Source organism: Berghia stephanieae, chromosome 14 (genome assembly GCF_034508935.2).
Source record: "Berghia stephanieae isolate SIO BIC M18660-M18661 chromosome 14, UCSD_Bste_1.3, whole genome shotgun sequence".
Classification (NCBI taxonomy): domain Eukaryota; kingdom Metazoa; phylum Mollusca; class Gastropoda; order Nudibranchia; family Aeolidiidae; genus Berghia; species Berghia stephanieae.
In genome coordinates, this window is record NC_088373.1 from 12,793,272 (window position 1) to 12,816,844 (window position 23,573).

The following is a 23,573-nucleotide window of genomic DNA, read 5'->3' on the forward strand; positions in this document are numbered from 1 at the left end:
GAGAGAGAGAGAGAGAGAGAGAGAGAGAGAGAGAGAGAGAGAGAAGGGGGGGAGAATTGATGAATTTATTTTTTTTTAATGGTTTTATAATTAGACACAAGTTGTATTGAATACTATTAACAAATTCAGAACAATAAAACAAAAACAAAACCAAAAAACAACAAAAAGGAAGAAAAGAAAAAGTCAGGCTTATAAAACTTATAAAATCGACAAATGTACTATCATGCTACAGCTAAAAGGTACATAAATATTTCCACCCATTTGCTCCATCCCCTTCCCTTTAGATCATCTTCTCATCCATGGCCACAATGTGTTTTGTGCTATTTTTGACATTTGCCGCCAGTGTGTCTAGACAAACGTCATAAATAAAGGAGTGTCACCAAAATTCATGCAACTGAGCAGAGGTGTCAAAAAATGATAGAAGGCATTTTTTTTTCATGAACTACCACTTAGCAGAAAATGTTTGACATGACAAAAACAACGGAACATTTATGAAAAAATTCGCGGAAGATTATCATCACTGGTCCCCACAATTTTTTTTTTTTTTTTTTTTTTTTTTTTGCAAAATCTCGAAAATTTGCAAAAAAATTTGCAAAAAAAATTCAAATTTTGCGGCCGCAATGCAAATCAGCGATTTTTTGCCATTTTTTGTGGCCGCAATGCGGTCGCAAGCGATGCAAAAAACTGCCATGACCGATATATGTTTGAGAAGGATGATTGCATAACACATTTTTCGAAAAAAAAGTTGCCCGTTGCTATGTAAACAAAGCCATATTGGACATTAAACAACAAACCTTAAAAAGCCTAAGGCTTTTTGTTTATCAACCGATTGCCGTAATATTTTGGCCACAGGTGGACAAAATGAAAACAAAGAGGCTCTAGAAGCCGAATTTTTAATTAAGTTCAAAGTTATTTCTCGATTATTCCTCTTGAAACCCGGCTTCTAGAGGATCTGTGTATTTGTGGAACGCACATTGATACAAAGTTTGAAGTAGATTGAGGAAGGAGTAGGGTTTTTAGTGACGAAAATTGTAGATGTTAGAAAAATGCATGACGATTACTAGGTCAACAGAAAAAAATGTAAACAAGTTTAGGGAAAAACTCTCCTCATGCTAACCTACCTACCTACCTACCTACCTACCTCTCTCTCTCTCTCTCTCTCTCTCTCTCTCTCTCTCTCTCTCTCTCTCTCTCTGTGTGTGTGTGTGTGTGTGTGTGTGTGTGTGTGTTTGTCTCGATTAGATTATGACCACATGACACATTTAAGAACAACGTGCTTAGTTATTAAAGAGGGAGGAGAGGATATAAATATATATATTATTGTAATATTTACCACGATGTTGGAGTCAGTCTACATCGATGTTTCAGGCTTTATGGCCATCGTCAGGACTGTGTGTTACATGGGTTTAATTTTAAGTTGTGTGGTGTTGTTGACTTTTGAAGTGGTTCCGTAGATTTGTAGTTTTCGTCTATGCGGACAGCTGTTATACATCTCATTTTTCGTGTTGGGTGTGACTTCGTGAGGGTGTTTAATTATAGTGTATTTTATTTCCTCACGAAGCCACACTCAAAACGAAAAACGGGATTACAACAGCTGTCCGCATAGACGAAAACGTCTACTAATCAACTACAAATCTACGGAACCAATTCAAAAATCTCCAACAACCCACAACTCAAACCCATGTAACACATAGTCCTGACGATGTCGTAAGGGCTGAAACATCGATGTAGACTGACTCCAACATCGTGGTAAATATTACAATAACATATATATATATATATATAATATATATATATATATATATATATATATATATATATATATATAATGCATTTTGTGGCCGAGACGACTCGTTTCTGTGTTTTTTACACTTCTTCAGTCGGCGTAATCCATTGTAAGATTACAATGGATTACGCCGACTGAAGAAGTGTAAAAAACACAGAAACGAGTCGTCTCGGCCACAAAAATGTGAGTGAAAATTTGCATTATATATTAGCTCTAACCACCATTATCGAGCACTTTCGTACCTACAAGTACCCACCAACACTCATAAATATATATAGCCAAATCAGAAATAGGTATTATAAGCAAGCACTACCTCCAAGAAATCAACAACACAATCAGAAAAAACAGAAACATACAACAATGGACAAACACACAAGCAGTCATCAAATGGTTTAAAACCCTCACCAACAAACGCAACCTACAATTCATACAGCTTGATATCTCTGATTTTTACGCCAGTATAACAGAAAAAACATTCACCAGAGCCATCACATTCGCAACAGAGCACACCGACATCGACCAAAACACCATAAACATAATCAAGCACGCAAGACGGTCGCTCCTCTTCCACAATGGAGAAATCTGGACCAAGAAAAAATGCCATTTTGACGTCACCATGGGTGCATACGACGGAGCAGAAGTGTGCGAACTAGTGGGCCTCTATATCACACACCAGATCAAGGACCAACTGCCTAACATAAACTTCGGCCTCTACAGGGACGACTGACTAGGAACACACACCACAACATCAAAATCCAACATTGAAAGAATGAAGAAAAAACTCATAAAATTATTCAAGGATCTCGACCTCAAAATCACACTAGAAAGTAACCTACACCAAGTCGATTTCCTGGACACAACCCTCTGCCTCAAAACTAACACGTATAGACCATACAAGAAATCCAACAGCGCCCCATTGTACGTCCACAAACACTCCAACCACCCACCTACGATAATAAAACAAATACCCACTATGATCGAACAAGGGCTAAACAACCTCTCTTCAAATGAAAACATATTCAACGAAACAAAACAAGACTACGAAATGGCACTCAAACAGAGCGGACAACCTCAACACTGAAATACAAAAATTTAACACACGCCACAACACCAAAACAAAACAGAAAAAGGAATATAATATGGTTCAACCCGCCGTTCAACAACGCAATCACTTCAAATATCGGCAAGCAGTTCCTTGCACTCATCGATAAACACTTCCCGAAGAACCACCGTCTGCACAAAATAATCAACAGAAACAACGTCAAGATAAGCTACAGCTGTGCACAAAACATGAAACAGATCATTACGAACCACAACAGACAAATCATATCCGAACCCAACAACACCAATACAAATAAAGACAACTGTAACTGCAGAAAAAAAGACAATTGCCCTCTTAAAGGAAACTGCCAAAAAAGCGCCATAGTATACAAAGCCACCATAACCACTGATAACACCGCAGCACAATACATCGGCAGCACAGAACCCCCATTCAAAACACGATACAACAATCACAAAGCCTCCATAACACATGAAAGCAAAGCAAAAAGCACCAAATTAGCAATACACTATTGGGAACAAATAAACACAAATAAAACACCAACAATAACCTGGGAGGTCGTCAGGCAAAGCAGCCCCTACAGATGCGGTGCCAGAAAATGCAATTTATGCCTGACAGAGAAACTGGAGATTTTATTACACAACTACAGAAACAATAGCACCTTAAACAAAAGATCTGAACTGATGACAATGTGCAGACACTCTAACAAATTCAAGCTCAAAACGCAAAAGGCCAAATAACCCTCCCCCCCCCCCCCCCCCCCCCCCTCCCGACCCCATTATACCCCCCTCCCCTCTCTCCTCCCCCCCCCCCCCCCCCCCCCCCCCCCCCCCCGCCGCAACCACATTCCACAACACTATCACACACACATGTACACACAACACACAACACACCCACACGCATACACACACATACACACACACACACACACACACACACACACTCATAATATAAGCATGAGAGCAGATCACAATACACATCAACACTAATCACCACTACACAACGAAACGACTTTAGTTTGGAGTAAAAACTTTTCTACGGATATTACAATGGATTACGCCGACTGAAGAAGTGTTAAAAACACAGAAACAAGACGTCTCGGCCACAAAAATGTGAGTGAAAATTTGCATTATATATATATATATATATATATATATATATATATATATATATATATATATATATATATATATATATATATATATATATATTATACTTAGTTATAAAGACTATTTGGTACTCTTTCTGGAAACCAGTCATTCCTTTCGACTCAAACTAAAAATGGGCATGGATTGAATTAACCATTTGAGTAGAAAAGAGAAAAAAACAATGACGAAGTTCTCCTGCTAAGTTTAATGCAGACAAATGGTCATATTAGAACATCCCAACGAAATCTGCTTTTAGCCAACTGGGTCAAATTTCATCATTGGATGATCATGTAATTCTATGCGTATTATTTATTTTTCTGTAGCGCTCGCTGTACAAAGGGACCACAAGACAACAGCAATGCTTAAACTGCAAGAAAATTTAGAATTTCCGTAAAGGGACTATTTCAATATTTGTTTTTGACAGCAACAGACCTGCTACTTACCATGTACTCATTTCAAACCTGATAACGGATAGAGCGACGTGCGCTTATTTGCAGGTCGGAAAACCCAATTCCTTATGGTTTCATTGTAATGGAAATCTCAATAAAATTACTCAAAATATTGTCCATTTTTAAACTAGGCCCACAACGATGTTCGGATTTCAGACCTGCATATATGTACACGTCAGGCTAGAGAATATGTGACCGGTCGTTCCAAAAATGTTTTTCGTCGGGTAGGGGGGCTGTATTCTAAAAATAGCGTTTACAGTCAATTATATTATGAGACTTGTATAAGGTTCATTATCATTGGTCGACGGATCAAGCCTCAGAAGTCTTGATTTTCACGATCGGAGAATCAAACCTCATTAGAGCTTTGCGCACCGTATTTTATTTAATTTTGGGCGGATCAGACCTCTGATAGAGGTTTGATCTGTTGACCATCAATATGCTTTACTGGGGGAGATGGAAATATATATATATATTTTTTTTTTAATACGAGATGCTAAAATTTCATATTTCTAATAATTTAAATGTAATTTCCCTTTTAACTCTTGATGAGTTCCAACCAGACATAATACTGGGTTGGCGCGGTAGGTTACATATGAGCACAATCTTAAAGGGACCAATAGGTGTGCAACCCAGTAACTCATAGTCATATTAAAGGCCATAAAGGCGTACAAAAGTGAAGCACGCCCCATTTGATTCTAAAAATATTAATAGAGTATTATTAGATCTATTTTTATTCATAATATTTTTATTTTGTAAAACAGTGAAGGCAAAAGTCCCAAGTTATCTCCCATTTGTAAGTTTGAGCTCCATCGTCTCTTCTCCGAAACCTGCCAACGTTTTGATAGAAATGATCTTTGTGGGCTCGGATACCTGGACGCCAAGAGAAAGGCCTCAGAATACCAGGAAATGAAAAAACTAGTTGGTAAGCAGGAGACCGATATGTGAAAATGTAATGGATTACCTACATCATTGATGATGATGAGGAGGAGGAGGAGAAGGAGGAGGGGAGGAGGATGATAATGATGATGATGAGGATAGTATGATGATAATGGTGATGATGATGATGATGAAGACGAGGAGGAGGATAGGATAATGATGATGATGATAAGAAGGAGGATAGGATGATGATAATGATGAGGATAGGATGCTGATGATAAAGATGATGATGATGGTCATGGCGGTGGTCATGGAGAGGGTGGTGATGGTCAAGCAGAACATAAAGTGTGTGTACGTCTCTGTGTGTATATGTGTGTGTATGTGTATGCGTGTGTATGTGTATGTGTATAACCCATCGCATCAATCGGCATTGGGTGTGAATGTGTCACATGAAAAAAATTTAGTTTAAAGTCACTATGATCAGACTTATAAGTTTGTTTTGTTTGTTTCTTATTGTTTGGTTTGTTTTTGCTTTTTTGTTGTTGTTTTTTGCTTTGTTGTGTGTGTGTAGGGGGGGGGGGGAGAATTCATTCTATCTATTGAAAACTAATCATGAAAATGCCATGCAAATCTAAAAACAATAACAAAGAGCTGAGTCGCTCAGCTCTTTGTTATTGTTTTTAGACCACTATTTTTATGAGTAGTTCTCACTAAATTGTATAGATAGAACGAAGTAGACGTCACTCAGGGCTTTGTTATTGATTTGTGCCATCCATGTTTATGAGTAATTCTCACTAAACTGTATTAACCAGACTATATACGTTCAAGGTTACACACAGTTTTTTGTGTTGGTTCGTTTATACTTCCGGATGGCAATGTTGTGAGTTTCTTAACCAAGCGCATACTATCTATAAATCAGACTATAGATAGTTCGAAGATGACGTCACTCAGGCCTTTGTTATTGTTTTTGCCATCCGCGTTTGTGAGTTGTTCTCACTAAACTGTATTAACCAGACTACAAAAGTTCATGGTTACACAGAGTTTGTGTGTTGATCCGTTATACTTCCGGATGGCAATGTTGTGAACTCCTTGGCCAAGCGCATTCTATCTATAAACGTTTAAGGTTTCACATAGTTTTGTGTGTTGGTACATAATATTCGACTGGTGGGTGTTATTAAGCGCATAGCATCAATAAACGTTCAAGGTTACACATGGTTTTGTGGGTTGGTAAGTTGGATCTGGCTGGCGGATGTCGTGAGTTTTTTTTTAGATAAACGCACATGATCAATATCATGCACAGCCTACATGTGATTGTATGTCTGTTTTTCTATGTGAGTTTTAGTCACGTAACTTGAAGTATAATTAGCATTGTTTGCGTACTGTGCTTGGGCTGAATCTTTGGCATGCGCCCAGAGCCCTCGAGATGAAGGGATGTTTGGCGCACTATAAATCTATAACATTATTATTATTATTATTATTATTATTATTATTATTATTATTATTATTATTATTATTATTATTATTATTATTATTATTATTATTATTATTATTATTATTATTATTATTATTATTATTATTGTCATCTTTATTATTAATATTTTGTTGTATTTTTATTGGATTTCCCATCTCATTGGGTTTCATGTTCCCATGATCATTGTTGTTATTCTTGTGTAATTGGCATGGTCACATAATAATAATAATATACAGATTATTGTCAACGTCAACAATTCATTTTATTGTTCCAGACCGTCATTTTCAACTCAAGGGCCTAGGACCCTGGCTGCCTGTTGCAGGACAGCTTCCAGGACAGCTCCACGTTGACGATTTCTAAGGGAATGAATCTTTCAGATCGATTTTTTTAATGGGTCAGTTAGTATCTTATGGAATATGATGCCTGTCTCATTGTCATAGTGTGAGATTGTTTTAGTTATTGTTTTATTTTTACGGCATGCAATTATTGTTAAATTATCACAGTGTGATTTCTTTGCTATTATCCCATTGTTATGACATGTAATTCTTGTTCCATTGTCAGAGTGTGATTTCTTTGTTATGGTCCCATTGTTAAGGCATAATTCTTGTTCTATTGTTACAGTGTGATTTCTTTGTTATAGTTCCATTGTTATGCCATGTAATTCTTGTTCTATTGTTACAGTGTGATTTCTTTGTTATAGTTCCATTGTTATGACATGTAATTCTTGTTCTATTGTTACAGTGTGATTTCTTTGTTATAGTTCCATTGTTATGACGTAATTCTTGTTCTATTGTCACAGTGTGATATCTTTGTTATTGTTCCATTGTTATGACATATAATTCTTGTTCTATTGTCATAGTGTGATCTCTTTGTTATTGTTTTTGTTATGGCAATTAACATTGTCAGAGAGTGCTATATTTTTGTGATTGTTACATTGTTATGGCATATGTTGATTGTCCCATTATCAAAGTTTGATATATTTTTTGTTATTGTTGAATTGTAAAGGCATGTAACATTGTCGCAGAGTGACATATTTTTATCATTGTTACACTGTTATGACATGTTATTTTTGTTCTAATGTCACGGTGTGATATCTTTTTTTTTTTTTATTGTCACATTGCTATGGTATGTAACATTGTCATAAAGTGATATATTTTTGTGATTGTTACATTGCTACTGCATGTGATGCTTGTCCCATTGTCAAAGTATATCTTTTTGATAATGCAACATTGTTATGGCATAGGATTCTTGTACCATTACCATGAATGACACAATATCCATTGGTTATTGCAACATTGTTATGGCATAGGATTCTTGTACCATTACCATGATACAATATCCATTGGTTATTGCAACATTGTTATGGCATAGGATTCTTGTACCATTACCATGAATGACACAATATCCATTGGTTATTGCAACATTGTTATGGCATAGGATTCTTGTACCATTACCATGACACAATATCTATTGGTTATTGCAACATTGTTATTGTTATGGCATTAGGATGCTTGTACCATTATCATGACACAATATCCATTGGTTATTGCAACATTGTGATGACATAGGTTCCTTGTACCATAACCATGACACAATATCCATTGGTTATTGCAACATTGTTATGGCATAGGATGCTTGTACCATTACCATGAATGACACAATACCCATTGGTTATTGCAACATTGTGATGACATAGGCTCCTTGTACCATAACCATGACACAATATCCATTGGTTATTGCAACATTGTTATGGTTATGGCATTAGGATGCTTGTATCATTACCATGACGCAATATCCATTGGTTATTGCAACATTGTTATGGCATAGGCTCCTTGTACCATTACCATGACACAATATCCATTGGTTATTGCAACATTGTTATGGCATAGGCTCCTTGTACCATTATCATGAATGACACAATATCCATTGGTTATTGCAACATTGTGATGACATAGGCTCCTTGTACCATAACCATGACACAATATCCATTGGTTATTGCAACATTGTTATGGCATAGGCTCCTTGTACCATTACCATGAATGACACAATATCCATTGGTTATTGCAACATTGTTATGCCATAGGATGCTTGTATCATTACCATGACACAATATCCATTGGTTATTGCAACATTGTTATGACATAGGCTCCTTGTACCATTACCATGACACAATATCCATTGGTTATTGCAACATTGTTATTGCATAGGCTCCTTGTACCATTACCATGACACAATATCCATTGGTTATTGCAACATTGTTATGGCATAGGTTCCTTGTACCATAACCATGAATGACACAATATCCATAATTGCAACATTGTTATTGTTATGCCATAGGATGCTTGTATCATTACCATGACACAATATCCATTGGTTATTGCAACATTGTTATGGCATAGGATGCTTGTCTGATTGTCAAGAAATGAAATCTTATATATTATTGCAACATCGTTATGAAATAAGATGTGTGTTACATTGCCATGATGTAGTTTCCCATCTTTTTTTTAATGAATCGTTTATTCTAATTGTCTACATTTTCTTCTATATACCTAGGTAAAAACAATAGCATTCAATATTGCTTTCATTGGTGTTGAAACTTAACAAGGAGAAAAAAAATACTTGAATTTCCTGTTTCTGTGTTTACAGATAGAAAAAAAAATTGGTTCAAAATTTATGCCTATTTTCCGGTTTCATTTTGGACAGTCATTCAGTGTTCAAATTTCACATGTAGACCATCTAAATACAAAATACATACGTGAGCAATCTTTTTAATTTTTTTGCTTTCCCTTTGCAAAATTTATACTATAATCTAGATATCTGATTTAAAAATATGAACCCACACGAAATTTAAAATCATCTCAATCCGAACTTCTAAATGTTAACACCTCAAAATCTACTTTTGGTAAATACGCCTTTTCATCCATTGCTCCATGCCTATGGAATGCACTCAGTCCTCGAACAAAGTCCTGTGAAAATTTATCATCTTTCAAGAAATGTCTGAAGACTGAGCTGTTCCGTAAGGCTGGCTTATTTTTTTATGAAATAGATGTTGCTTAGACTTTGTTTCTGTATTCATGCTTATTATGTGATGTCGTGATTTTTTGTGTTTTTTATTTATTTTTTTTTTTGTTTTTTTTTGTTTTGTTTTTTTTTTTTTATCTTAAGCAGAGCACGATTTACGTGGATGTTTAGGCACTATATAAATTTATTATTTATCATTTATTTATAGCTTGATATATTAATTTCACACAGTGCACTATTTCATATATTTATCACGTATAATAATATTCTTATAACAAAACATTATTACCGCCTGGATTTTTATCTTCATGGTATTCCTCTGGACTTTTAAACTTGACTTTTGAAAATTGGCCTGTTTGGGAGGGGCGGAGAAACAATGAATTATTTACCTTTATCTTGCAAAAGACATAGCTTTTAATATTGATATATCTATAATATGTTTATAGAGAGTGTGTTGTTGCTTGTCGCATTGATATATCTTCATCGTCAATTTAAGCTATTATCAGAGTGAATTAAACTTTATCATAATTTGAGAGAATGAAAAAGATTTAAGGGCCTCCGACGGGTGAGGTCAATTTGCTCTTGGAACTGTTGGAAGCATTGTCTTTTTCTTGGAGCTCCCAATTATTTGCGTCTCACAGCTGAGGGTTTTGATGTCAGAACAATTTAAATCGACCTATTTCCTTCGCTTAACAATTTACAGGAAAAATCTAATTGACAGATTTACACAATCTATTGCGGAACCTTGTTCTGAAAACACCAGAACCAATTTCACCATCATAATAATTGATTATCATTATCACCAATATAATAATTATCATAATCATCATCATCATCATTATTGTCGTCGTCATCGTTATCGCCGTTGTCATCGTAATAATCATAACCACCATTATTATTAGCGTGCGGCTATGTGTGGTATTGTGGTATGACACTAGCTTTTGGATTGGAAGGTCCTGGGTTTGAGCCTCGCTCGGCGCATAGTTGAGTCCTTGGAAAAGGCTGTTTAGTTACATTCTCTTGCCACATTCAGGTGTAAAATGAGTACCTAAACATACTTTTTTTTAAATAACAGTTGGCATGGTGTAAAATTAATTGTGGAACAGTCGGTCTTAAAAGCAGATTTAAAGTTTGAGATATTCTCGATTTCTCTAATGGGTTGCAGTAGGGTATTCCAGAGCCTAGGGCCATAACATTGAAAAGAGCGATCACCAAAGGATTTTAATTTGATTTTTGAGAGAGGTGTCAAGTGATAACCGAAGACTTCTGGTTCGAGGCTTAAGGTTTAGGAGTTCAGAAAGATAAAGAGGGGCTAAAAAAATTTGTCATTTGAAGACGAATAAAGCAATCTTGAAATAAATTCTATAGCGGACAGGAATCCAGTGCAAATTTTCCCAAAGTGAGGTGAAGTGATATGGTCGAATTTTCTTCTTTTTTTTTGGATATATTATGCGGGCTGTTTTATTTTGTGCCCGTTGCAATTTACCAATTAAAGTCAATGGGAGTCCTGACAGAAGGGAATTGCAATAATCAAGTTTTGATAATACCAAAGAAACCATTAATTTTTTGGTGACATTTTCAGGTTAAAATGTTCTGACAAGGAATATTCTTTTGAATACAAAACTCAAAAGATTTACAGATCAGATACAATATTATTTACATGGAAAAACACGGATACATTTTAATCAAAGATGACTCCTCAGAATCCTAACTGGCTTAGAAAAATGGCCTTCAATTTTATTTATAATAATACTTCTACTTTTTAATTGTTTTGTTTGGGTGTTTTTGCCAATAATTTTTTTTCAGTTCAAGATTTGTTAAATTGGAGTTTGTCATGTTGTCAATCATCCAGTTCTTAATGTCAACCATGCATTTTTGAAAACGTCGAATTGCGTCATGAATATCAGAAGAAGACAAAAGATTTATAAATCTGAGAGTCATCTGCATAGAAGTGGTACAGAAAATTATAGAAGCTAATGGATCCTAAGACCACAATATTGTTGTCATCATCATCACCATCATCATTATTATTATTATTATTTATATTATTATATTATTAATCTATTATTTATTATTATTATTATTATATATTATTATTATTATTATTATTATTATATATTATTATTATTATTATTATTATTATTATTTATTATTATCATTATTATATTATTATTATTATATTATTATTATTATTATTATTATTATTATTATTATTATTATTATTATTATTATTATTATTATTATTATTATTATTATTATTATTATTATTATTATTATTATTATTATTATTATTATTATTATTATTATTATTATTATTATTATTATTATTATTATTATTATTATTATATTATTATTATTATTATTATTATTATTATTATTATTATTATTATTATTATTATTATTATTATTATTATTATTATTATTATTATTATTATTATTATATTATTATTATTATTATTATTATTATTATTATTATTATTATTATTATTATTATTATTATTATTATTATTATTATTATTATTATTATTATTTATTATTATTATTATTATTATTATCATTATTATTATTATTGATTGATTGATTATTGCTTTGCTTCATTTTTTATTTTACCTATTTTGATTTGTTGATTGGAAATATCATGTTCATATATTATATTGGCAATTGCCGAAAAATAAACCTTTGAATTGTGATTGACATAGAAGCATGACATTTTTCTTCATTCAGGACGGATAATTGATCTTGGGGGTTGAAAGAAATAGATAGAGGTGTATGAGAGAGAGAGAGAGAGAGAGAGAGAGAGAGAGAGAGAGAGAGAGAGAGAGAGAGAGAGAGAGAGAGAGAAATAAACTAAATATTTATTGTCATATTGATAGAGAAAGGAGGAGCAAAACCGCCCTACACTGGACATCCGAAGGAAAGAGGAGATGGACAACCTGGAGGAGAAGAGTGGAAAGATGAGAGAGAGTGGGAGGAGGGGGGGGGGTAGAGAGAGAGAGGGGGGGGGGGGTTTGGAAGAGATGAGAGAAAGAGAGTGGGGAGAGAGGGAGGGAGAGAGAGAGAGAGAGATGGAGCTCCCTGGAGATAATGGCAACCACAGACAGAGGGCGAGTGAGGTCCTTCGTTGCTGCCCTACAATGCCAGCAAGCATAATGGGCAGTAAGTAAGTAAATGAGTAAATAAGTTATACAATATATATTGTAAACACGCCTAACAGGCAAGACGTGTCGTTGTGTGCTCTGGTGTATTTTAATTGTTTTGTGATTTCTACATATTGATACCTGGACATTTTTACTTTGTTGTACTCGTTAAAACATACTGTTTCTTATTGTATAGTTTTTATCAATTCTTAAGAAAGGACTATTGTATGATTCTCTATCTTATCATGGAAACTGTAAGTTTTAAAAGATTTTTACACAGTCACTTAATGGCCGCCGCACTCTTACGAACATAGTTCACCTTATTCTTAGCCGTGATTTACCACCATCATTATTTTAATAATTGTGAACACTTTTATTCAACATCTGATTTTTACAACAGGCCTCGAGGCGGTAAACGTAAACAACGTCACATTGCAGCTGTGATTTTTAACTCAAGTGATCCGATTTTTTACAATAATATTAATAAGAACAGGCCTCGGGGAGGCAAACGGAAACAACATAACATCTCAATGGTAACAACTCGTCGTCCACCCCGCCCCCACACAAACCCCCGTCCACCACCAACACTTGTAACTACCGACCACAAACAGTTTCACAAACGACAACAATAACATTGTTATTGGTATTCTGAATGCACAGTCCTGCCGTAACAAAACCGAAGAATTAAACGATTTATTAACGGAGAAGAACTTCGATATACTATTTATAGTAGAGACATGGCTTTCACAGTCTGGAGACGACCCAGTTGAAAAAGCTATGACACCCCCTGGGTACCAATTTAGATCGTATCCAAGGAAAGATCAGCGAGGGGGTGGCATTGGCGTATTTTATAAAACAAAATTATCTAAACATGTGGAAATCATCGAAATGCGCTGCAAAACAATGGAGGCCATTGATCTTAGATTATCCCTCCAGAATACAAGATACAACTTCAACTGCATCTACCGACCGCCAGCAAACAAGAAAAACAAAATAAAATTACCTGATGTTAGGAAGGAAATCAACGAGATGCTAACTTTGCAACACACGCGTCCTGGCCATTCAATTATACTCGGCGACTTTAATTTTCACTTCGACAACGTCACAGACACCGCTAAATTGCACGAGTCATTATCGGAGAACAACATGTGCCAGATCGTAACAACGCCAACCCACTCTGCTGGTCATATTTTAGATTGGGTAATTGTAGAAAATTCAGAGTTACAAAAAACCAACGCAACCGTCGATTATCTCCCCTTTTCGGACCACTCCCTCATTTCTTTCAATCTTGACGTTTCAAAACCATGCCAAGAAACCACCACCACATCAACCAGAAACATTAAAGGCATTAATTTGGACAATTTCAGAGGCGATTTAGAAACAAAACTTACTAAAAATTCAATGATTTCTCCAGACCAGTGGAATAGTTGTCTCATCGAAACGATTGACAAGCGCCATTCCAAACAAGGACCGTCACCAACCGCAAGTATGCTCCGTGGTATACGTCGGGACGTTAAAGAAGCTAAAACGAAGTGTCGGAGAGCAGAAAGACTGCTGAAAACATCAGGCCTTACGATTCATCGTGAAATATTCAAGAACGCATTTCGTGCCTGGAAGACAACAATAAAAAAGGCAAAGACCACGTATTTTCTTTCAAAATTCGAAACTTCTAAATCTTGTAAACAATTATTTAACATCTGCAATGATCTACTTGGACGTGAAAGATGCACTTCATTACCATCTACAACCAATCAAAGAGACTTGCCAAACACATTTGTCAACTTTTTAAAATACAAAATCCATAACATTCGTTCAGAACTAGATCGGCATGAACCATTTATAGATACAAATACATTATGTGGTACCCCTTTAGACAAGTTCCAACCAGTTTCACCTATTTTCATAAACGAGTTGATAAAAAAGCCCCCATTAAATCCTGCGACCTTGATCCCCTACCAGCACAGCTTTTGGCCAGCTCCATCGATTACCATCCATTACATCAATCATAAATACATCCATACTGACTGGCGAAGTTCCATCGTGCTTTAAAAGTGCCCTCGTCAAACCACTTCTGAAGAAACCATCACTGGACCACAATATATTAAACAATTATCGTCCTTTATCAAATTTACCTTTTTTGTCAAAACTTTTGGAGAAGGTAGTTCTTACACAATTAACATCCCATCTTAAGAACAACAGTTTGGAACAACCCTTTCAGTCAGCCTACAAACATCAACACAGTACTGAAACGGCGCTTCTTAAAATGTTTAATGACTTGTTATGTAATGCTGATGCTAACAATATCAATGTATTATGCCTTTTAGATCTTTCAGCTGCCTTTGACACCATTGACCATGACATTTTGTTAAGAAGACTAGAAAATACGTTCGGCATAAAAGGAATTGCCCTTAAATGGTTTACATCATATTTACAGGATCGATGGCAGACTGTCGTGGTGAATGGTGTTCAGTCAGAACAAGTTTTACTAAATTTTGGAGTGCCACAAAGCTCTGTTCTTGGCCCTGTCCTTTTTACTGTATATATGCAGCCCCTTTCTAGTGTGATATCCAGATTCAATCTGAGTTATCATTTTTATGCAGATGATACGCAAATATATGATTCAGCACCCCTTAGTAATTTACAGTTCTTAATACAACGAATTACGAGCTGTTTTAATGAGATTAAATCTTGGATGTACCACAATAAGTTAAAATTAAATGATAGTAAAACTAAGATTTTAATGTATGGAAGACCGAGTATCCTTAAACAGGCAAATAAATAACTCACCTATTACTCTCTGAAATAGCACAATAGAATTTTCAAATAAAGCAACAAACCTTGGCGTCATCATTGATAAAGATCTTTCCATGACAAGCCACGTGAATAACACCATACAATCTATGTACCGTACATAGAAATGAAAAAAATAAGCAAAATTCGTAATTTAATACCGAAGCATATAACAGAACTTTTAATGAATTCCCTGGTTTTATCTAAATTGGACTATTGTAACTCCCTTTGGGCGAATTTAGCTAAAGACAAAATTAGCAAACACCAGGTTGCTCAAAATAACGCAGCCAGGCTCATTGTACGCAATAACAAAAAAATACCCGTCAGCAACTCTTCTTCTCCGTGAGTTACATTGGCTTCCTGTTGAAAAAAGAGTTGCCTATAAGATTTGTACTGTTGTCTACAAATCCCTGAGCACGAACAGTCCCTCCTATATTAAAGACTTCTAAACATATATGTCCCCAATAGAAACTTGAGGTCAAGCAATGACCAATCAATCCTTGTCAAACCTAAGCCATTGCGTAAAATAGGTGAACAGTCTTTTCAATTTTCGCCCCCCCATTTTTGGAACTCTCTCCCATCACACGTGAGATGCTCGGATTCGTTGACAACGTTCAAATCTCGCTTAAAGTTTTATTTTTTTACGTCATAATGTTGCAATATTATTTTCATATTTTGTTGTTGTTAAATTGAATTCGTATCACGTTTCCTTCACACTTGTCTCACTGTAATATGTTTTGTTTTATATCACTGTAAAGCGCTTAGAGCCTGTGACAACGGGGTAAAGCGCTATATAAATGCCATTTATTATTATAAGTGACCCATCACCTGAATACGGTATTTTGTCAGGAAGATCTCATAGTAGTAGAGTAGAAAATATGAAATTTGGGAAACGTTGATGCTTTATTGAGTACAATGGATAGAGTAATGCCCCAAGCAATACAACTATACCCCGGGATCAGGACCGTTTTAAATCAAAATCGTCCCTAAAGTTAACGTCACACACATCTGGTCATGTTGAATGTATTGTCAGTTTTTGTTACCTCTATACGCCGACATTCATGATACCGTTTTAATCAACGTGCACTTAGTTGCAAGTCTCATAACCGAACGCAGTCATAGGCCTGATTAAACATTGTTATAATGGACAATATGTTTCGTTGATTTGAGAGTTTTCCATTACAACAATGAGACCATAATGATAATGTTTTGGATATCAGACCTGCAAATTCGTGCGCGTCGGTTTTGATGCAATAATATAACAGAACACACAATGAAGAGAATTGCTGTTTTTGGCTGAAAAAAAATTGAGCGACATGGAAGAAGTGAAAGGTTTTCATCGTTAACTTCAGCGAATCCATCTCTATATAACATTTCAAGGGATACCCTTTTCAAATTTCAGTTGAGACAAATGACATGAAAGTTCTTTTATTTGAAAAAGAAACAACAGATTTAATATGGGAAACAAACTTTTTTTTCATCTTCGATATCCAAATCACCGAATGCCTTGAAAATTTAACGCAGACGTGAGTTAAGTCGGGATGGGCGTGACAAGTGTGTCATCATGAGAAAACTTAATTGAATTCAAAGTAAAATGTTACAACAATGGTTTAATGAAAGAGAAGATTTGGAAATCATCATGAATAGTAGGTAAGTTTGTAAAAATGTTACCATGAATAGTAGGTAAGTTTGTAAAAATGAAACTTTCTCCTCTGACAACCAAAAAAACGAAGGATGATTGTTGATTTTCGACTGCTCGTCTGTCGTCTGCTGAACACTGAACAGCAGAACGGGCTGCCAGATGGCAGATGACCAGAGTTCCTCGTGTCCAATTTCGACTTTAAAAGTGACCAAATAGAAACTCACGTTGATAAATATTACTAACACTCTGCCCCTTAAAAAAACTCATCGTTTTTTGTTTGTTTGTTTGTTTTTTTTGTTTTGTTTTTGTTTGTTTTTTTGTTTTGTTTTGTTTTTTTGTTTTTTGTTGTTTTTGTTTTTTTGTTGTTTTTTTTTTGTTTTTTTTTTGGGGGGGGTGTTTTGTTTGCTTTTTTGTTTTTGTTTTGTTTGCTGGGTTTTTTTTTTTGTTTTTTGTTTTTTTTTTTTAATAAACAAAAAATCGAATAGGCCATGGTAAAATGTGATTATATCAAAGTAAAGAAAAAAGAAAAATAATTATAGAAAAACCTTTTGGCAAAAAAAAAATGGTCACGCACAACGCCATCTGGCAGTCCTAGTACACGGCTATCTGCGTCAGGAGTGCCAGAACTTTAAAAAAATATTTTGAAAGGAAAATATCAAACATCACACTTCGATTCAAAGAAAAATGTCAAACAGTATTTTTTTAAAATATGTATTAAAACTTTTCTTGGCATAACTTATTCTTCTGAAATGTACAAAAAAGTTGAAGTTGTTAAATTTAATTGTTCTTATAGATGCCTCGCGTTTAGGTAAAATACTCACAAAACCTGCCAGCCAAATTAAACATATCAACACACAAAACTGTAACTTTTATACATAATTTGATTGATTTAGTGAGTACGAATCACTCACAGGCTGTCTAAAGATAAAACAACGTACTGAGTGACGTAAACTTCGTTCCTTCTATATTGGTGCCATAAGTTGATGTATCAACTTGATATATTTCACCTCGTCTTGCCAGTTTAAAAGAATGAAAATGTGTTTTTTAACATGTGAAATTAGTGTAAATGTATCTGTGAAATAGGTAAATGTATTGATTTGAAAGATAAATGCCATTTTAAAAAAATTAAAATGCTAAACCCAATTTTTCAGGGTGAAAAAAATGTAAAATCCAAGTTTGTTTAAATTAAAGTGACCAGCTAATATTCAGTGCTTATACAGTGCAACCTGAAGATAACGACACCCCGGCAACACTGACCCGTGGTCTCCGTCTGTTTTTGCTTTTGGTTTATTTATTTTTTATTTTTTGGAGGGGAGGTGGGGAAGGGGATGTTGTTTTGTTTGGGTTTTTTTGTTGTTGATTTTGTTCTTTTTTTGTTTTAGTTGTTGTTGCTTCTTTTTTTTCTTTTATATATATATATATATATATATATATATATATATATATATATATATATATATATATATATATATATTATTGATAATAATAATCCCCCCCCCCCCCCCCCCCCCCCCAAAAAAAAAAAAAAAAAAAAAAAAAAAAAAAAAAAAAACCAAGGCCGTTTTTCTACCTTTTCCAGAGCAAATTTAACAAGTTTCCCAAGCAAGTACAACATGTCCAAAACGAATTCGGCGTTATCCAGCGCAAATTCAACTGTCCAAATCAATTTGCCATCCCTCTTTGCCTATTATTAATTAGTAATTTACATCACTTAAAGTTGAATCAAATTCATACGTTTTAAAGACCAAATATGAACGTTTTCCAGATCGAATTCACCGTTTCCAGTGCAAAATTCAGCATTTCCAATTGAATTACAGGAACAAAATGAAATTTTAAAAATAATAAATTATCATCATCATCATCATCATCATTATCATCATCATCATCATTATCACCATCATCATCAGCAGCAGCAGCAGCAGCAGCCTTCTCCCCATCAGTCAAGGGCCAAGAAATTCCAACGAGCCATTTGAAACGGAACAACAACAAAACAAGAAACTCAGCATTTAATTTTGAAATACCCTTCTCAAACACAAACCATCATCTCTACTCTTTCTTCCCCTCCTTTGGAACTCCCTACCAACCACTTGTAAAACAAGCCCTTTGACTTCAAAAAATCGCTCCCTGCTTCCTCTCTAAATCCCCTGTTACTGTTACTGAAAAGACGGCCATACAGTCTTCAGCCTGAAGCTTTGGCCTGAATGGAAGAAGAAGAGGAACTCACTCTTATGCCAACAAATTAGTTTCCCTGACGACTCAGTTTATCGTCTGCTACTTGATCTTCTGATTACTGGTTTGTTAATGATTGGTGAAAAAATTATCGGAACTTTTTGAACACGCGAAAATAGACCAACAGGACAAAAATATGGATTAATAAAAACAACACATATATATGTATTACACGTCATTTGACCAGTGAAATCCTGTCATTTTCCCCAACTCATTTATAATACAAAATAAATAAGCAGGTCCTTATTTTATGGTACCAAAATAAAAATCCCAATTATTTGAGAGAAGATACACATTTCTGAGCCCAGGCATGAGTTAGTTGTAAAATGAAAGGAAGAGAACAATTGCTATCTTTTTGAAGGATGTGTATCTAGTACTTGACACGAGAAGCTGCTTTATCGTCGCTCCTGTTTGTTTGTGTTAAGTTTTAATCAATTGCTGAGGCAGGCCTTCACAAGCTTAGACTGAGACTAGTACTAGTATTGATTTAAATGAAAATTTTCTCTACGTGTAGGCTTAAATCTCCCTTATTTATTCCAATGATATAGACCTGGAAAGGTGTGTATTAAAGAGTGCCAGGCAAAGCAGAGATAAAAATACAAGACCAAATTGTTATGACATCATTGATAGTGACGCATGGTTGTATTTTCAAGTTTCAATCTCGATAAATAGCTTAATCATAAAATGACTAGAGAAGTACAAGAAGACAAATAAGAATGAAAAATAAAACTTTAGCGAGCAGTAGCAGTGATGAGAATCGAACTCGGGACCAAACTGATACTGATATGGCACCCTTCCGTCTAACTGTTTGTGGAACGCTTTGAAATAAACGTGGTGGTGATAGTGGTAATAGTGATGCTTTTTTTAATGAGCTTTTATATAGCGCAATATCCACTAAATGTGCTCAAAGCGATTTACTAAGTGTCCCTGAGCAACAACAACACGTAACATAACGCCTGTTAGGCGAGAATACTACAATTTTTTCCGACAGACACAACACTGTTGACGGCCAGGTACTCATCTACACCTGAGTACGGTGAGAGAATGTGAGTAAAGACTATTTTCCAAGGATTCAACTATGCGCCGAGCGAGGCTCGAGCCCAGGACCTTCATATCTGAAAGCGAGTGCCATACCACAAGACCACATAGCCGCACAAAGAAGATGATGACGATCACAATGACAAGGACATTGACGCTGATGAAGAAAAAGTCCAACTCTGATGTTTATTTTATTTTTATTTTTTTTCCTTGGGCTGTATGCTGCCTCCCTTCCTGGTTCCCGAAACCACAATCTGGACTCCTCAGAGCCCAAATCAAGACCTCAGGGAAAAGGTAGGGGACATAGTTCATAACATCTTGATGGCTGTCCACAATTCCATGAGTCATTCCCCTTGGTCGTGTAGCGATTGTCTCCATTCCTTATTCCTGATGTCTGGATTTGGATTTCGATTCCCCAAATCTGGACCTCAGGGATAAGGCAAGGGACAGAACTTTTGCTGACTTGTCTCTTTGAAGAAATATCATGAGTTGTTCCCCTTCCATAGCAATTGAAAATGTTTATTTTAATCGTTCTTCAAACAATATTATCTGTTAAAGCGACAATAAAAGATAGATAGAGAGAGAGAGAGAGAGAGAGAGAGAGAGAGAGAGAGAGAGAGAGAGAGAGGAGGGGAGCGTAGAGAGAGGGAGCGAGAGAGAGAGAGAGAGAGGGGGGGGGGCGAGAGAGAGGAGAGAGAGAGAGGGGGGGGGGCGAGAGAGAGGAGAGAGAGAGAGGGGGGGGGAGCGAGAGAGAGAGAGAGAGAGAGAGAGAGAGAGAGGGGGGGGGGGAGAGAGAGAGAGAGAGAGAGAGAGAGAGAGGAGAGGAGAGAGAGAGAGAGGAAGAGAGAGAGAGAGAGAATGCCTTTGTCTTTGTAATTGATTTAGCAATGAAGTGGAACCAAAAATGAATTGCCATGTCTGGACAATAAAGATTTATTATTATTATTATTATTATTATTATTATTATTATTATTATTATTATTATTATTATTATTATTATTATTATTATTATTATTATTATTATTAATATTATTATTATTAATATTGTTGTTGTTGTTGTTGTTGTTGTTACTATTATTTATTTATTTATTCATTTATTTATTTATTTATCTATTTCAGCGAAATATCATCAAGTTTGTCTAAATGTGACCCAACACCTCAAAAGGATATTATGTCGGAATGATCTAGATCAATAAAAGTGACTATAGTCAAAATGATCTGAAGTAGACAATTTAATATAGGTACTTTTTAGAAATTGAAACTGACTTTTTTTCGGGGGTAGGGGGTCACAAATTCCCCTATATATTAATCCTTAATGACCACATGACAACTACTAGTTGGTAAAGAAAATGGGAACGATCTAGATTCAGAATTTCGTCCAGCCTCGTCATTGATCACATGATTTTTTTCTGTCCAAGGATTGGATATTTCGTAATAAATGTAAACACACTGTTTTGTTCATGAAAGTTGTAAACATAACCATGGGTATAGCTTTTTAAAATGAGCTATTGTGATGTTGGGGATAATTTGAAAACTGTGAACACTATAATTTACCATTTAGGTTATTTTGAATATATAATATTTTGCAATGCGGACCAATGGCTCGAGAACATGTGAAAATAATAAACATAGATCATCTCCATTTTAAGCCATGTTATATAAGTTAAGCTTAAAATTCTATTTTTAGCAGCATGTTCATCCCGATGTGATGTTATACCGTTTTGAGACATTCGAAATGAAGTGGATATTGCGTCTTGGAGCTCTAAAAAAAATAAAATTTAAAAATAAAAATTTAAAAAAGAACAACAAACAAACAAAATACAATAGCCAAATGGAATGACAGCTTCGATTTGAAAACAGATGCTGTTGTCGTTTCGGGTTTCCCCTTTGTTAACAAAACACGATGAATGAAACACTAAAGACGACTGATAGGTAGATAAGAGAATGGCGTTGATAAGATGACTGAAAGAGAAGCTTCTACTCTATAACTAGTGTGTTTTCTTTTTGATTGTTTTATTTGTTTTGTGTTTTGTGTGTGGCCGGGTGCTTTGTTTGAGTTATTTATTTTTCTTGTAATTTTTGTTGTTTTGTTTGGGTTTTTTTGTAAATTTGTTATTTCTTATATCGGACAAGGGTGTCTGTGTGTGTGTGTGTGTGTGGGGGGGGGGGGGGGGGGGGGGGGGGGGGGGGGGGGGGGGGGGGGGGGGGGTAAGCTGTCAGCGTTCTCCTTCCTGGTTCGTCAGATCGTAATTTGAGGTTGACCCCCCCCCCCCCCCCCCCCCCCCAAATCATGATCTCCGGGATGAGGTAGGGGATGTAAGTCATACCTTCATTATTATTATTATCATCATCATCATCATCATCATCATCATCATCATCATCATCATCATCACTATTAAGTCAACACTTCTTTTTGGACAAAAAGTTTCGTCGGGGGGGGGGGGGGTGCGTTTTTGTCACTGTTTTCTTTTTTCGTTTTGTTTTGTTTTGTTTTTTGTTTTGTTTTTGTTTTTGTTTTTTTTTTGTTTGTTTGTTGTTTTTTTTTTGGTTGTTGTTGTTTTAATCAAATTGTGTTTTATTCATAATGGATTAAGTCAAAATTGCTTAAAGTCAACCAATCTGTCAGCTTGGCGGTGTTGATTTTATCAGGATTCCACTGTATGATGTAAAGTTTAAATGATTTCGCCTTAATGTTTTCTTTGAGAAGAGAGAATTCGGTTTTTTGTTTTGCAGAATATTAAAATATGGCAAATTCTGAACGCCTTGACTGAAAAATTCAATGGCTTTCAAGCAGTACCTCGTTTTGTTTTTCCTTATCTTCCTCTCTTCACCTCCCCCCCCCCCCTCCTCCTCCTATATTTTTGTTTGTTTAGTTTTGTGTATCTGTCCTGTATTGTTTGATATTGTTTTGGTATGGTCTGAGCTG

At 35.2% G+C, this 23,573-nt stretch overlaps 2 protein-coding genes across 3 annotated transcripts in view; both read left to right on the forward strand.

Moving 5' to 3' along the window:
• LOC144959429 (double-stranded RNA-specific adenosine deaminase-like) overlaps window positions 1-11,857 on the forward strand; it is a 53,200-nt gene extending 41,343 nt beyond the window's left edge. The window contains exons 11-13 of one of the 2 annotated variants that reach the window (XR_013642624.1): window positions 5,205-5,365; window positions 7,065-9,059; window positions 9,128-11,857. Coding sequence is in view for 1 of the 2 variants with exons in the window: in XM_078892012.1 (XP_078748138.1) it covers window positions 5,205-5,365; window positions 7,065-7,150 (247 nt within the window). In the remaining variant the exon portion in view is untranslated. Of the gene's footprint in view, window positions 1-5,204; window positions 5,366-7,064 lie in introns of both variants that reach the window. The other variant, XM_078892012.1, reaches the window with a different exon arrangement.
• The window catches only part of LOC144960167 (uncharacterized), a 289,349-nt gene extending 274,245 nt beyond the window's left edge, over window positions 1-15,104 (forward strand). Inside the window, exon 2 of the mRNA XM_078893183.1 lies at window positions 13,872-15,104. Within this exon, the coding sequence (XP_078749309.1) occupies window positions 13,978-14,997 (1,020 nt within the window). The 5' untranslated portion in view covers window positions 13,872-13,977 and the 3' untranslated portion in view covers window positions 14,998-15,104. The remainder of the gene's footprint in view (window positions 1-13,871) is intronic.
• The last annotated feature ends 8,469 nt before the right edge of the window (window positions 15,105-23,573 follow it).